Below are 15740 nucleotides of genomic sequence, written 5' to 3'. Positions count from 1 at the left end.
GGATAGCAAGGACATCATGAAAGTCTGCAAGGATTACACCGTTGAAGACACCATCATTATTATAGAAAAAGCCAGGAACATCATCAAACCTGAAACAGTAAATTCCTTCTTGGTGAAACTGTCCAGATGTTGTGCATGACTTAACAGGTTTTACGACAGGGCCACTCAAGGAAATTGTGTATATGGCAAAAAAGGTGGAAGTTGAAGGGTTTCAAGATGTGGATCTTGGAGAAGCTCAAGAACTAATAAACACCACACCAGAGGAGTTAACAGAACACAACTCGATGGAGATGAGTGCTTCCGAACCAGTGCTGGTGATGAGGACAAAGATATAGAATTAGTAGTGCCAGAAAACAAATTGACATCAGCTGATCTGGCAGAAGGGTTCTGATCATTCAGGATTGCTTTTGACTTCTTTTGCGACATGGATCCTTCTATGGTTTGGGTACTACAGGAAACAAGTATTGGTACTGTCCACATTTTAAGAGAAATAAAATAAGTGAAATAGAAATTATGATGTATTTCCATTAAAATTTTCTTTTCGCTAGCTTACTGTATTGTGATAATGTAGGTTATAACACCTCTAACATGCCAAATGTATGTTCGACTGTTCGTGTTATCAGTAAGGCTTTCGAGTCAACAGTAGGCTTATTAGATTGAGTTTCAGGGAGCTATACACAAAATTTCAACTGCATGGGAGTTGGTACCAACTCCCTTGTTTATTCAAGAATCAACTGTGTATTTTATTATTTTTGTTGAGATGGAGCTTTGCTCTTGCCACCCAGACTGGAGTGCAATGGCGCGATCGCAGTTCACAGCAACCTCCGCCTCCCGGGTTCAAGTGATTCTCCTGCCTCAGCCTCCCGAGTAGTTGGGATTACAAGTGTCTACCACCATGCCCAGCTAATTTTTGTATTTTTAATAGAGACGAGGTTTCACCATGTTGGCCAGGCTGGTCTTGAACTCCTGACCTCAGGTGATTGACCTGCCTCGGTCTCCCAAAGTGCTGGGATTACAAGTGTGAGCCACCATGCCCGGCCTCAACTGTGTATTTTTAATCCTGCTACCATTCTTAATTGTTTGTAATAGTTTTTCAGTCATCATATAATCTGTAAGTAAGGGATAGTTTTATTCCTCCTTTTCTAAATCTTATACTTGTAATTGTTTTCTGTTGTCTAATTGTATTGACTAAAATCTCTAGTACAGTGTTAAATAGCATGGGCTTTAAATAGGCATTTCTTATCTTATTTCTCACTGTAGTCAAATATCTCTAGTATTTCTCCCTTTAAGTAAGATAATGGCATTGGAGCCAAAATATACATTTCATCATGTTAAGAAAGTAACATTATTTCTTTTTTATTGATATTTAAAATATAAATTGATGTAGAATTTTATCAAATGCCTTTTCAGCGTCTCTGGCAAATGGTTATATTAATTTTATTTATCAATTATTATGGTAAATCTTATGAATAGATTTTTGAATATGAAAGAATTCCTGGAGTCAACCCAGTTTGGACTTTAAAGTGGTAGTGGTCTGTGTCTACTATGTATTACTATAGATTGGTTTATAGATTTTTGTGTCATCTTCACATTTTATACTTCACATCAGTATACTTGTTTCATAAAAAAATTTGTAAGTTTTCATTTGTGGTGTTAAACGGTTTTAAATGGTGTAGAATAATTTGATTTTAAAAGTTTGGAAGAATTCCTTTGTAAAGTTTTTTGAGCTTGAATCTTTTGTCATGTAGACTTCAACAATTAGCTTATTTCTTTGGAAATCGGTATATGTAAAACTTCCTATTTTTTCTGGTGTCAGTTTTGGTCAATCGTTTTCCTAGTGTATTACCAGATTCATCTAGGTTTCAAATTTATTTGCATGGAGTTATATAAAGTGTAGTATGTATATATGTATGTATATAAAATGTGCTCACTATGAAATTATTGCCTCTTAGCTTTTTTTGTTTTGTTATTAAAGGTCTATTGTATTTTTCAAGCAGCAGCCTTTAAAATTTATTTTAGTACTTTTAAAAAATGCATTTTATTTTGTATCTTAGTTTCTGCTGTTAGCTGTTTTATTTCGTTCTTTTCACTTTCGTCCAGAAAAGATTTTTTTGTTTTCACATTTTCTGAGGTAGTTGTTTAATTCACTTTTTTTCCTTCTTTCATTTTTGTTAATATAATTGCTTAATTTTCTTGAATGTGCTTTGGCTGGGTCTCATGGGTTGTATTAGGTTGGCGCAAAAGTAATTGTGGTTTCGGCCATTGTCTTTAATCAAATCAAGTAAATGATTAATTAAATCAATTAAATGATTAATTAAATTAAAAATACTGGCCAAAACCACAATTTTATAATTTGTAGTTTTTCAAATTATTTTTGTTTCCTAGGAGTTCTAAAATTTTATCCCTTTCCTCTTTAAGATGTAAGTTTGAAAATTGAAATTCTGTGAGATTTTGACATTTTCAGATGGCAATCTTATATTTGTAGATGGGCCTTGCTATTCTCTAAATATGGAACATGTAAACTGGCTAGCCTAAGTCTTTAATTCAACTAGAGCCTTTGACCCAGTAAACCTCCTGGGATGACAGATCTCTGTCTCCCTTTCCCTTTACCTCTCTGTTTCCTTTTTTTTTTTTTTTTTTTTTTTTTGAGACGGAGTCTCGCTCTGTCGCCCGGGCTGGAGTGCAGTGGCCGGATCTCAGCTCACTGCACGCTCCGCCTCCCGGGTTTTCGCCATTCTCCTGCCTCAGCCTCCCGAGTAGCTGGGACTACAGACGCCCGCCACCTCGCCCGGCTAGCTTTGTATTTTTTTTAGTAGAGACGGGGTTTCACCGTGTTAGCCAGGATGGTCTCGATCTCCTGACCTCGTGATCCGCCCGTCTCGGCCTCCCAAAGTGCTGGGATTACAGGCTTTCATCTTTCCCCTTGTATGTGCACATGCACACACATATTTTTAGCCCCGGCAATCTCTTGATGTAACAAGTTAAAAGTTCGTTTCTTTGTCTTCAACAGAGGGGGAGAAATCCTGTATCATGTGAATAGTACTCTTGAATTTGTAATAAAATGTCATGTGAAGTTAATTTTTGTGGAAACATGTTTATCAAACAGCTCTTATTTTTTAAGGGAAGTATTTTAGTAGAAGAAAAATGAAATTTACTTTTTTCTTAATGTAAAGCATATTTTTCAATAGTTAACAGGAGCAGTATGTTTAAAGTTTTGGTGGGAGAGCTGCTTTTTTGGAGGTTACTTCTGTTTGTAGCTATTGATGAATAGGAGTTTGAAATGGTATGTGTGAATGTATTTTATAGTATATTGATAATTAGAATATAAGATTCAAAAAGCTAATTAGAAATTTAAAATATTAATAGAAACTGATAGTAGATTCTATTTTAAAGAGCAATCTATTTCAGAAGAGAGTCTATTTTAGGAAGCATTCTTTTCTAGGAGAACTGATTAGATACATAATCAATATAAATCTGATATTCACTGTAATTGAAGATGCCGTCTCAAGTTTTCTTAAAATAGAATTCTGAAAATAATGTTTTTTTGTGAAATTCAGGAAAAGAGAAAGATTCCTGTGTTTCACAATGGATCTACCCCCATATCGGGTGAGACTCCTAAAGAGGCTGCTCATCATGCTGGGCCTGAGCTACAGAGGACCGGACGGTGGGTGCAAATACTGATATTTTGAGGGGTTTGGGGGATGATTTGATGAAAACATAAATATTATATTTTTTTTCCAAGTGTTTGAAAGCTAATCTTCTATAGTATTTTTTCATATTTAGAAAAATGTGCATTATTATATATAAGGAAAATTTATATGTATAAATATATAAGAAAATTTATAAATAATTGTATTAGTATGTATCAAGCTTTAGTTTAAAAGGAAAATAATAGACTGTATATTCAGAGTATTGCAGTTATATAGTGTGTAGGTTAATTTCCATTGCTTATACAGAAGGTTCTTGAAGAAGGTGTAGAGTCTTCTTATAATTCTTCATATTGAGTTAGAGAATTATGGGAACAGAGAGTAACTACAACTAATAATTTCTTTGTATATGTGCACAGATTTAAAACTCTTAAATGAGCATTATATCATGAGGTAATCTTCCATGGACAAACATGATTGAACCATTGTATTGCTCTCTGGAAACCCAGCTAGAAAAATTGTTTAAGAAGTTAATTTTTGTAACAAAAAATAGAAATATTGGCAGATGCAAACATTGCCTTAATATTTTGTAGAAGTAGATAAATGTTATAGTATTTTCATAATGTGGAAAAGCATGTGGCTATTGATTTTTTATTGTCCACTGGTGGTCAGTATGGAATTAAATAATCTTAAATATTAAATATTTGTTTAAAAAAAATCTTTAACAGATACAATATTAGGGATTTTGATGACATCCTTAAAGGGTACTATATCATAAAAATAAGTAAGTGGCATACTGAATATAGACTTTAGAGAAACTGAAATTCACAGTTAATTCATTGACTAATGAAGTGTGTTAGTCTCTGTGAACACAACAGAGAAAAGATTTTGACCCTGTGTGAACAGTACTATTCTGTTACTAGCTATTATCGCTTCTTCAAACTGGCATAGGGTTAGTCATTGAGAAGCACTGTGTCAGGCCTCCACTGATCTCAGTCACCTGAGAGCATCTGTACACCCTTTACTAAGTAATTATCAATTTGATGATATACTATAGATTCATATTTTAGATTATTGATGGCAACTTTTTTATTGCAAGCTGATTCCCCTTGCTATCAGATTATGAACAGAGTACTACTTGTCAATTTGTGTTTAGGATTTATTTCAGTATTAACTTAAAAAAATTACAGTGGTAAAACTTGAAATATCCAAAGCATTTGAAAGCTTAATGTTAGTTTTTTGGGTCTGTTTTCTTGCAGTTGGAATTTGAATGATTATTTATTTTTTGAGTATTAAAACGAATTACCGATTTAGTCACCAGTGTTTGTTGAGTGCCTACTATTTCCCAGGTAGTGTTCTAGACACTGTAGATAACGCAGTAAACAAGAAAAAGTCTCCCCTTATGGAGCTTATATTTTATTGGAATGTCTTCAAGTTAGATGTATCCATAAGACTAATTGTTAAAAATGTTGAAATGGTATGACTTTGATGTACAAACAGATTTTAATCTACTAATTGAAACCTGTTTTATTAATGTATTAGTTTGTCTACATACACAGTAAATTAAATATCCTGAAATGGTTTTAGGAATTTTTTTCCCCTAGACAAAGTGTTTATATGATTGAAGTACTAGTTTTAAAAGCTTTTGAAGTTACTGAATTCATACTACTTGTGCATCTAAGCACAACATACTACATTTATATGAAAGTGTATTTGGATAATAATTGCCTTCCTCGTATTTGTGATTGTTGCCTTGAAGATTTTAATATAGACAATTAATAGAATTGCTTATGTACATTTTCATAAATGGGTTGTTTGGTTTCGTTTATTTTGTTATACCTTGCCTTGCACATTTGTGTCCAAAATTACATTTACTCATATAAAATCATTTGCCTGCAATCTTTTCATGATATAGTCCGTAAAATACACATATCTGTCTCTTAATGAAATATAACATTCCTCTATCAGTAGATTAAATGAGTGTATCTTCTGTAATTTATAAGTTAAATTGGATTTAACATTTTGTTGACAAAACACCTAGGCACCAGCAGTTTTGTGTAGCCCATAGTTGTAGTTTGAACTAGCTAGAATCCTCTAGTGTACAGTTTGACGAGTTTCATCTCACCTATTTAGGCTTTTTGGTGGTTTGATACTTGACATCAAAAGGAAAGCACCTTTTTTCTTGAGTGACTTCAAGGATGCATTAAGCCTGCAGTGCCTGGCCTCGATTCTTTTCCTATACTGTGCCTGTATGTCTCCTGTAATCACTTTTGGAGGGCTGCTTGGAGAAGCTACAGAAGGCAGAATAGTGAGTACAAAGATTGGTAGTGGCCAGGCTCTTAGCTCTTCAGAGGCAAGTGTCTGTATGCATTTGTCTCACTATTCATACTTTCATTTGAAGAGTCTACCCACAGCATGATTAACGTGACCCAAAGCAGACTTTCCCCAAAGGTAATTGCTGTGGAAAACATGGGGAAGCCATTTGAACAGAAGATGCACAGTTGAGGTAAAAAAAATTTAAAAAAGGTTTACTTTGGCTTGCTGGATGAATGGTTTTATAAATTGAGTAAAAGGCTTGGATTGTCTTTTGAGGTGGGGTGGACTGGGAGAAGACACCAGTTGAACTGATTCTGGGTGGGTCATGGGGGTTTTTATCAGTGGGGCTACTTCATATCCTGTAAGATATCATAGGATTAGTTAGAGCCACGTGATGAATATTAACTCTTCAGTCCTGGCTGGTAGGCCTAGACTAGACTGGAAGAATAGAACATAATTGTGGAAACTGTGGCATTTTGAAGTGGCATTTAATTTTGCTGTTATTAAATCTATGTGAAAGTAGCTAAAACTTTTATTTAGAAAATATAATTGAAAGCTTCATTCTTTGATATTACTAAAATGAAAGTTTTTATGTTTTCCTGTTCCTGGTTATACTGTATTCAGAGCTATGGTGCTTTGTAAAATGAAAGGCATTTCTTTGTTGTTGTTGATATGCATTTTAATCAGTTTAATAAGGCATTTAAATGAGACAATTTGTAATTCTTAAGTGTCTTTTACTTAATTGTATTTATTCTTGGGAGAACATTCCTTTTTTTTTTATAGATCAAAGGCTAAAAAATAACCAAAGCTAAGGCATAATTATCTAATTAAAATATTTCATGATCTAAACGTGAAATAAACCTAACAACTGAAATTTTCTTTCAACTCTGAATTTATTTTGGATTATGTAAATCTTTTTACCGTAGTCTTTAATCATTGTATCAAAGGTCCATATTTTTAGTGAGTTGCTTTATGTGCTGTCACAAATTGTGCATGTCACTCTGCTGGTCCCCATGGAAATGTGTTTTATCTGTTACATCATAGAATTGCTGCCTCTTTGTTCATGGACTGTCATTCATTACCTGCCCATCTAATCTTGCTGTTTGATATCTTGCACATGTGACAATGTGTTTGGCGTTGGAGGAATATAGATAAGTGTAAGAATAGCCAGTATCTCCTGTGCTCAAGGATTCTAAGTGAAAAAAGTGTAAAAGACAAAATAGTATGGTATGTGAGGGGAAGGTAAGGGTAGGTAGGCCTTCTGATGAGTACAAAGGAAACTTCTGAATGTGAGAATGAGGTAGGCAGGCAGTGTAATAGGCTGTGGTTTTTTTTTTTTTTTTTTGTGTGTGTGTGTGAGGTGGAGTCTCGCTCCATCACCAGGCTGGAGTGCAGTGGTGCGATCACGGCTCACTGCAACCTCCGCTTCTCGGGTTCAAGCAATTCTCCTGCCTCAGCCTCCTGAGTAGCTGGGACTACAAGTGCCTGCCACCACGCCCAGCTAATTTTTGTATTTTTAGTAGAGATGGGGTTTCACTATGTTGGTCAGGCTGGTCTCGGTATCATGACCTCGTGATCCGCCCACCTCAGCCTCCCAAAGTGCTGGCATTACAGGCATGAGCCACCGTGCCTGGCCAGGCTGTGATTTCTTTAGGGAAAAGACAGGTAACAGTATGGCAGTGAACATAGAAACACTTCAAAAATTAGAAAAAAAAAAAAAAGATTTTCATATGGCAATATCTGCTTTTCCACCCAAGATTAGGAGAGGGGAACCTTAATTTTATACCCATTTGCCCTTGTTAATGTCTTTTTTGACATCTCCTTGCTTCTTGTCTCAATGTTTTGCTTTCTCTCTCTGTATATATACACCATTTAGACATTTTTTTCCTTTGTTTCTACTTTTTGTTTTTTTGAGACAGAGTCTCACTGTTTCACTCAGGCTATATAGTACAGTGGCATGATCTCAGCTCTCTGTAGCTTTGACCTCCCTGGACTTCTGTCATAGCCTCTGGAGTAGCTGGGACTCTAGGCGTGTACCACCACACCTAGCTAATATTTTGTATTTTTTTGTAGAGATAAAATTTTGTCATGTTGCCCAGGCTGGTCTTGAACTTCTGGGCTCAAACAATCCACCCACCTTGGCCTCCCAAAGTGCTGGTGTTATAGGCGTGAGCCACAGCGCCTGGCCCATTCTTTTCCTTTGACTTAAGCTCTGCATAAATTCATTCCTAAATATGCTTATTGTAATTGAACTAAGGATTTTATGATGGCTTAGCAGTGTCTTCTAAGAACAAACATTTTCTCCACAGGCAAGAAAACAAATTTAGGCCATATAATTAACAAATGTGTCATTAACATGGACACTTCTCCTTTATGTTACCAAAAGATAAATTTGTTTATCTTTGAGTTTGATCCCAATTTTTTTTCTAATAGTGGAAGTATACTTTCATTGCTTACTGTTATTTTGTGATTTTGATTTTGGAAGATGCTGTTCTAGCCGATGATGAGAATTGCTACCATTCATTGACTGTATTCTGTGTGCCAGACACCATGCTTGCTAGGTATTTTTGCAAATACTATTTATGTTCTAGTTATCATCACCTCCATTTCAAAGTGAGAAAGCTTAGGCTTAGAAAGGTTAAGATATGGCCATGGCTGAACACCTAGTAGTAGTCAGTCTTCCCACTGGAAATCTAGTTTCGGAAGCCGTCCTCTTTGCCTGTTGCTGCGCTGCCTCTCATTTCAGCAGGATTGTTTCTTACAAGCTTCTTTTTTCCTTCCCTTTACCAATTAATGGGCTGGCTTTTCTGGATAGTACTTTCCAGTTGACCTTGATGTTTGTAATATGGTAAACTATTCATTCCTTACTTTCTGATTCTTTCCCCCTTTTTCTAGTGGCATAACTAATCATCTGATAGCCTAATTAGTTAGAATGTAATGGTGGTGGTTGTACAAAATTAGTGTGCTAACGTTGATTTAAATTCTCTTAGTCTTTCATTTTCTCTTTATCTTTTCTTGCCAAACTTTAGTGATACTTTGTCACTTATGGTTACCATAAATTATTTTGAGGAGATTTTTCTCATTTATTTTGTTAAGTATTTCAGTTTTGATAATTGATTAAGCTATTAGATTAATTTCTTTAAAATATGTGGAAAGTTTTGCCCTTTAGAAATCAGTTTGAGAAAGATAGTCACATGTTGATTTATCACCTATTTGAAAGATCTTTTTATAGCAGTTCTTTTTTGTAGCACCATATTATTTACTATTTTTTATTTTTAAAATGAACTATTTCAGCCATATAAAAGTATTGAAAATAATACATATCCTTCTGTACTCACAGACTTAAGAAATGAAACTTATAAAGTTGAAGCCCTTGTGTGTGTCTCTCCCATTTATTCTTTGCTCCTTTCATCCCACAGCACAGGTTGAGTATCCCTTATCTGAAATGCTTGGAACCAGAAGTAGTTCAGATTTTGGATTTTTTTGGGGGGATTATACTTCTGGTTAAACATCCTTAATCTGAAATCTGAAGTGCTCTAATGAGCATTTCCTTTTGAGTGTCGTATTGGCACTCAGAAAGTTTGGAGTGTGGAGTTTTGGATTAGGGATACTCAACCTGTATTGAGTTTTGAATTAAGGATGATCGCAAAAGTTTTTAATATGCAAAAAGAGAGAATTTTTTTCTTGTGTATTTAAAATGTATTTGTAATTTTTTATATTTTATATTAAAAACTCAAAGTGGTGTTGGTTTTATAACTGCTTGATGGGTATTTTTATTTTCCAGATGTCTTACAAGTGTTATAGTAGGTTAGAGAAATGTTTATGATGTATTGCTTTTATTCATTTCTTTTTTCCTTAAACAGAGTGCGATAGAGTCTCTTTTTGGAGCATCATTAACTGGGATTGCCTATTCATTGTTTGCTGGGCAACCTCTAACAATATTGGGGAGCACAGGTCCAGTTCTAGTATTTGAAAAAATTTTATATAAATTCTGCAGGTAAGTAATAGCCCTCTCTACTTATCACATGTGTTTGTGTGTGTGTGCTTGTGTGTGTATATATATATACACACAATTATATATGAAATTGTTTATTAACTTAGGAGTTATTTAATTGCTGAAAAGTAATTTGGTCAATATATGCGCATTCTCATTATTTTTGAGCTACTGTATGATTGACCATACTCTGGCCCCTTCCATTCTTAATCCAGTAACTTGGAGATGAAGAAAGTAAGATTGTCCTTGAGTATAAAATCAGTGGATTTGAATGCTGATAAGCAGATCACTTGAGGGCTAAATACAAATCCTTTGTGCTAACAAATTTAAACCAGTAAGAAGGTGTTAATCTGAATTGGGTTGAAGCAATCAGAGTGAAGTGTCAGTTTCCATTGGTGAGGTTGTTCACACTGTAGAAATGAATATAGGGTACTGTAGCTGTTAGACTTTGAATTCAGCATGGCTAATACTGTTCCTTATTTTATTTATTTATTTATTTATTTATTTATTTGAGACTGAGTCTCACTCTGTTGTCCGGGCTAGAGTGCAGTGGTGCGATCTTGGCTCACTGCAACTTCTGCCTCCCAGGTTCAAGTGATTCTCCTGCCTTAGCCTCCCAAGTAGCTGGGATTACTGGCGCTGCCACCACACCTGGCTAATTTCTGTATTTTCAGTAGAGATGGGGTTTCACCATGTTGGCCAGGCTGGTCTCGAACTCGTGACCTCAGGTGATCCATCTGCCTTGGCCTCCCAAAGTTTGGGATTACAGGCGTGAGCCACCGTGCCGAGCCTCTAATATTCTTGCTTTTGTGACATTAATGAAGTTTGTATATTTTAGTTTGAAACAACTTGATGCTATTACATATTTGATGGATCCAGCTCTCTTTCTGATTCTGTACTCACTAAACAAGCTGAATCTGATTCCAATCTGGCATGCCACGTAGATAATAGAGAATGCAGTGACCTGAAGTATAGATTCTGGTAGTAATTTCTTGAGGTTTAAAATAAGAAATCACTTTCTGTGGTGGTAATGGGAGAGGAGGGTAGTGGTAGTGATGGTAATAATGTTGGAGCTGATTACTGTATTGATACACATGACGTCTGGATCTTTAGAGGGAGTAAGATGCAATTGTTTTTTCATATAGACACCATACCTGTCATTTACTCATAACTGATTTAGAAAGTGAGCTGTAACGATTTTGAAATATTTATTGCCTAGTAGATTTTCACTGTAAATCTTTTATATAAGTGTAATAAACAAGTCTATTAATAAGCTAGTCTTCAGTTGAAGCAGAAAAAGATACAGAGTTTTCTCTAGTTGTTATTTTGGCATTTTGTAATTCATTCTCTTTTAGGAATCATGTTTTCATGCTGTTCCATTGCTTGCTATGAAAAATTTTAGGTACAAATACTATTCCACACGTTTATCATATTCATATTTTTCTTTCTAAACAGAGATTATCAACTTTCTTATCTGTCTTTAAGAACCAGTATTGGTCTGTGGACTTCTTTTTTGTGCATTGTTTTGGTTGCAACAGATGCAAGCAGCCTTGTGTGTTATATTACTCGATTTACAGAAGAGGCTTTTGCAGCCCTTATTTGTATCATATTCATCTACGAGGCTTTGGAGAAGCTCTTTGATTTAGGAGAAACATATGCATTTAATATGCACAACAACTTAGATAAACTGACCAGCTACTCGTAAGTATTTCTCTTTTCTCCTAATATTAAAATGTGTTTTTACAGAGATGTCAGAGCCTCAGAAAATGAATTTTTTTTGCAGTCTGATAGTGTAACTAGCTATAACTCCTTAGCTAGCCATGTGATAGTGATGTGGTTGTTTCAGATGAGATTTTGTCACAGCATTCAATGGACAAAGATATAGTCGATTAAATTCAGTGTTTTTTGTTCACTGAAATAGCTTATTCACATGTATATGTTTTGGTCTTCTGTTTGAATTGGATTGGCCAATTTAAATTTGATAGTTTGGCAACTGATCCACTATATATTTGAATCAGGCAGTCATTACATTGGATCTTATATTCTTTAAATCCTAGATGTATAATGTAATGTAGACTTTTTAAAAATGTTTTCAAATTTTCATCTTCATTAATATTTCTGAAGCTTGAATTCTTTTTTTTTTTTTTTTTTTTTGGAGACAGAGTCTCTCTCTGTTGCCCAGACTGGAGTGCAGTGGCACAACCTCAGCTAACTGCAGCCTCTGCCTCCCCGGTTCAAGTGATCTTCATGCCTCAGCCCCCCAGTAGCTGGGATTACAGGCACCTATCACCGTGCCTGGCTAATTTTTGTGTTTTTAGTAGAGACAGGGTTTCGCCGTGTTGGCCAAGCTGGTCTCGATCTCCTGACCTCAGGTGATCCACCTGCCTCGGCCTCCCAAAGTGCTGGGATTACAGGCGTGAGCCACTGCGCCTGGCTGAAGCTTGTTAATTTTTACTGAAAGTTATTTCAATACATTCGTCTGCTGTTTAGTGTTTTCCTTTGATAAGAAAAATGTGCAATGAAAATCTTTTAAATTCTAGAATAAAATAGGATTTGAAAATAAATGTATAATAGTTACGAAAGTTTGGCAAGTATATTCAATAAGTGTAAAATAGGCTTTTGAAAGTAGATATATTTAAGTAGATGCCTTTATTTGCTGTCTTTAGCAGTCACGCTTGGTGTAAATGTGGAACTGCATTTGATTGATTTACAGGGAAAAATATGGTTACCAAAAGACACAAAAGGATACAGCTTTTCTTTTTCTACCCACCTAAGCCCCAGATACATGTACTTCCCCCTTTTGTTCATTCGTTCTTCTTCCCCTGCTACCTTTCCTTGCACACTCTCAACTTTGACGGACAGAATAAAGAGAGTATGAAAATTCCTGTAAGACACTGACCTATTTGAATATACTAGTGACACTATGATGCCCAATCTATTATATGCTATCTTCTTTCCTCTTAGAAGCTTTAATTTCAGCAATTTTTTTAAAACTTTCTTTCCTTGCCTTTTGCTTCTTTGACCTTTATATTTATAAAGCATACCTTTTATAGTTAGTGTCAGCCAGTTAGAGCAGTGTTTCCTTCTAGTTAACTGGGTAATTACATGTGAATTACATTTATTTGCTCAACATTCTGTGAGCGTCTGCAAGCACTGTGTTAGGAGTGTTGCCTAATTTATATTATAAATTTGTATTTGTAGTGTTACTTATTCACATCATAGCCCCTTTTGTGTATGAAGAAGCTGATGGCCTTGGAGGTTAAAACTTGCATTAGGTCAGTCAGCTACTAAAAGCGCCTGAATGGACTCCAAAGTCTGTCTTTTTGCCTTTTCTCAAATAGTTCATAATCTAGTTTGGAACGTTCATGATTATTTCTTTTCATCTTTTAAGTCCGTATTTAAAAGTTTCTTTGCTTATGTGTGTTCTAGCTTTAGGCAGTTGAAATAGTTCTGGATATGAACTGAACTCTGATTTCCTTATGACTATCCTAGTCCTGTCGTGATGAGAAACTATTTTTTATTTATTTCTTTAAGAATGAGCCTTAAGATCAACAAAGGGTGACTGTGAGTAGGTAGGGCTTGTCAGTTATAGAGAATTAATGGTAGTATAACTTATTGGGAATCTGTACATGCTATGGGGGAGTGGGAGGAGACAGCAGTAACTGCTATGGAGGTTGAGTAGATAAGCTTTAGTGAAGACTAATCTTGCTAAACATGGTGGAATCATCTCCGATTTTTAAGTAAAATAGTGCCCCCTGCCAGGGACATAACTAGCTTCATTAACTAAACATTTTGATATTTGTGTTGGTTTTATTTTATTTCTATAACCCAAACTTTATTCCATTCTGTTGTTTCTGATGTATTTTTCACTTTCTAGTCTCCATGCTTTGCAATGTGGGGAAAAAAAAAAGTTAAAAACTACCACATTGTGTAATTGATTTAGTAAAATGTAAGCATGAAATTCAGGATCCTTAAAAATGTATACTACTATAATTTCTCAGATGTGTATGTACTGAACCTCCTAACCCCAGCAATGAAACTCTAGCACAATGGAAGAAAGAGAATATAACAGCACACAATATTTCCTGGAAAAATCTTACTGTTTCTGTGAGTATATTTTGAAATAAAGGGTTTTGTAATAGATATTGATCTGGTTCTTTTAGCTTTTTCTAATTAGTCATACATTTTCTTCTTGATTGATGGATAGGTAGTATGTTTTCAGTACGTAGTGTTGTTTTGACCAGATAGTAGTTGCCACTTTTTTATGTAACATGCACTCGAAAGTATAGGCTGAAAAGAATGAAACTGGCATGAGAGGTAAAGGGGAATTATATTTGACTTCCAAGATATGAACAGTATAAAGATGAGAATATACTTCTGTTTTCTAATTCTACTTAGATTGATACGTTCAAAGGAAGTGTTTACTGGGACTGTGGCTACATATACTGGACTTTACAATATTTTATATCCACTTATACTGCCTTTTTATCAGTTCATCTGCTCCATTGACAGCTTATTTAGAAGATCATGAAGAGCTGTGTTAATGTCCTAAATGTCTAAGTTAACCTTGTCTAACTCATCAAGACTAGTCTGAGTTGAACATTAAGGGAAGAGAAACGAAAAAGGATAACAACATGTAATGAACACCTACTGTGTGCTGAATACTATTACAGATGTTTGTGTTCTGTTGGGGGAATATTGTCCTAACCCTGGAATATTTATTTTTGACATTTTCAAGCCTGGGAGTTAGAAATAAGGATGTAAAGTTTGCCAGTAGTTAGAATTAAGACTAAGGTCCCTTGAGCTACTCTTGTGCTTTTTATATCGTATAAGTAACTGTAGGTCATTCCTTTCTTACTAAGATGATAGTTAGTTTATAACTATATAATTTGAAGGGTATTAACAGAAATTTAATGCCACTGATAATTTAAGCTGTATTATCCAATACAGTAGCCATTAGCCACATGTGTCTATTTACACTTAAGATTAATTAAAAGTTTAGTTTTTCAGTTAACTAGCCACATTTCAGGTGTTCAGTCAATTCATGTGACTACTGGCTTCTGTATTTCCATTATTTCTGTGATTGAAATGTTACATTATCTGCATCATCTAATATATCTATTGAGCAGTGCTGATTTAAAGCAGTAAAAATTGCCAGGCATGGTGGTTCACACCTGTAACCTTAGCACTCTGGGAGGACAAGCCAGGAGTATTGCTTGAGGTCAGGAGTTAGAGACCAGCGTGGGCAACATAGCAAGGCAGCATCTCTACAAAAATTAAAAAATTACCCTGGTATTGTGACTCACGTGTGTAGCTAACTTATTGGGAGGCTAAGGAGGGAGAATCACTTCAGCCCAGGAGTTGGAGATTACAGTGATCTGTGATAGCATCATTGCTCACCAGCCTGGGTGACAGAATGAGACCCTATCTCTAAAAACAAAAGATAAAACATAGATTCATGCTTTACTATTTTGTATTTAAAACGTCATTTTTGTTAAGGAAGAAGTATAGTTAATAGAGGTGTTCAAATGAAAGTGATTTGTTACAAAGAATTCATTTCATGATGGGTCAGATGTCTTTTATTGATATAAGTATTTTCATGTTATCCCAACGGGCCTTGCGGGGTGGGTTTTTTTGTGTTTCTGGTAATGGTATAGCTTTTAATTTCATGGTCCATGGAATGGATTAGGTTTACTAATCTCAGCACATGGCATGTGAAAATAATGGAACATTTAACTATTTTTCTTTTGGTACAACTGACTTGTTAAAATGAGCTTCATTAG

At 35.1% G+C, this 15740-nt stretch overlaps 1 protein-coding gene and 1 long non-coding RNA gene across 5 annotated transcripts in view; one reads left to right on the top strand and one right to left on the bottom strand.

Moving 5' to 3' along the window:
- Positions 1–15740, bottom strand: part of LOC108524788 (uncharacterized) — a 92405-nt gene that overhangs the window by 46409 nt on the left and 30256 nt on the right. The window lies entirely within an intron of this gene.
- Positions 1–15740, top strand: part of SLC4A7 (solute carrier family 4 member 7) — a 110668-nt gene that overhangs the window by 68700 nt on the left and 26228 nt on the right. For all 4 annotated transcript variants that reach the window (XM_017865841.1, XM_017865836.1, XM_017865848.1 and 1 more), the window contains 5 exons: positions 3558–3664; positions 5781–5955; positions 9827–9960; positions 11413–11658; positions 13959–14064. In XM_017865841.1, the coding sequence (XP_017721330.1) occupies positions 3558–3664; positions 5781–5955; positions 9827–9960; positions 11413–11658; positions 13959–14064 (768 nt within the window). The remainder of the gene's footprint in view (positions 1–3557; positions 3665–5780; positions 5956–9826; positions 9961–11412; positions 11659–13958; positions 14065–15740) is intronic.

The sequence above is a fragment of the Rhinopithecus bieti genome, unplaced genomic scaffold, assembly GCF_001698545.2.
Source record: "Rhinopithecus bieti isolate Rb0 unplaced genomic scaffold, ASM169854v2 scaffold_2432, whole genome shotgun sequence".
NCBI classification, from domain to species: domain Eukaryota; kingdom Metazoa; phylum Chordata; class Mammalia; order Primates; family Cercopithecidae; genus Rhinopithecus; species Rhinopithecus bieti.
Note: the sequence above shows the minus strand (reverse complement) of the source record. Positions and strands in the feature narration are given on the sequence as shown.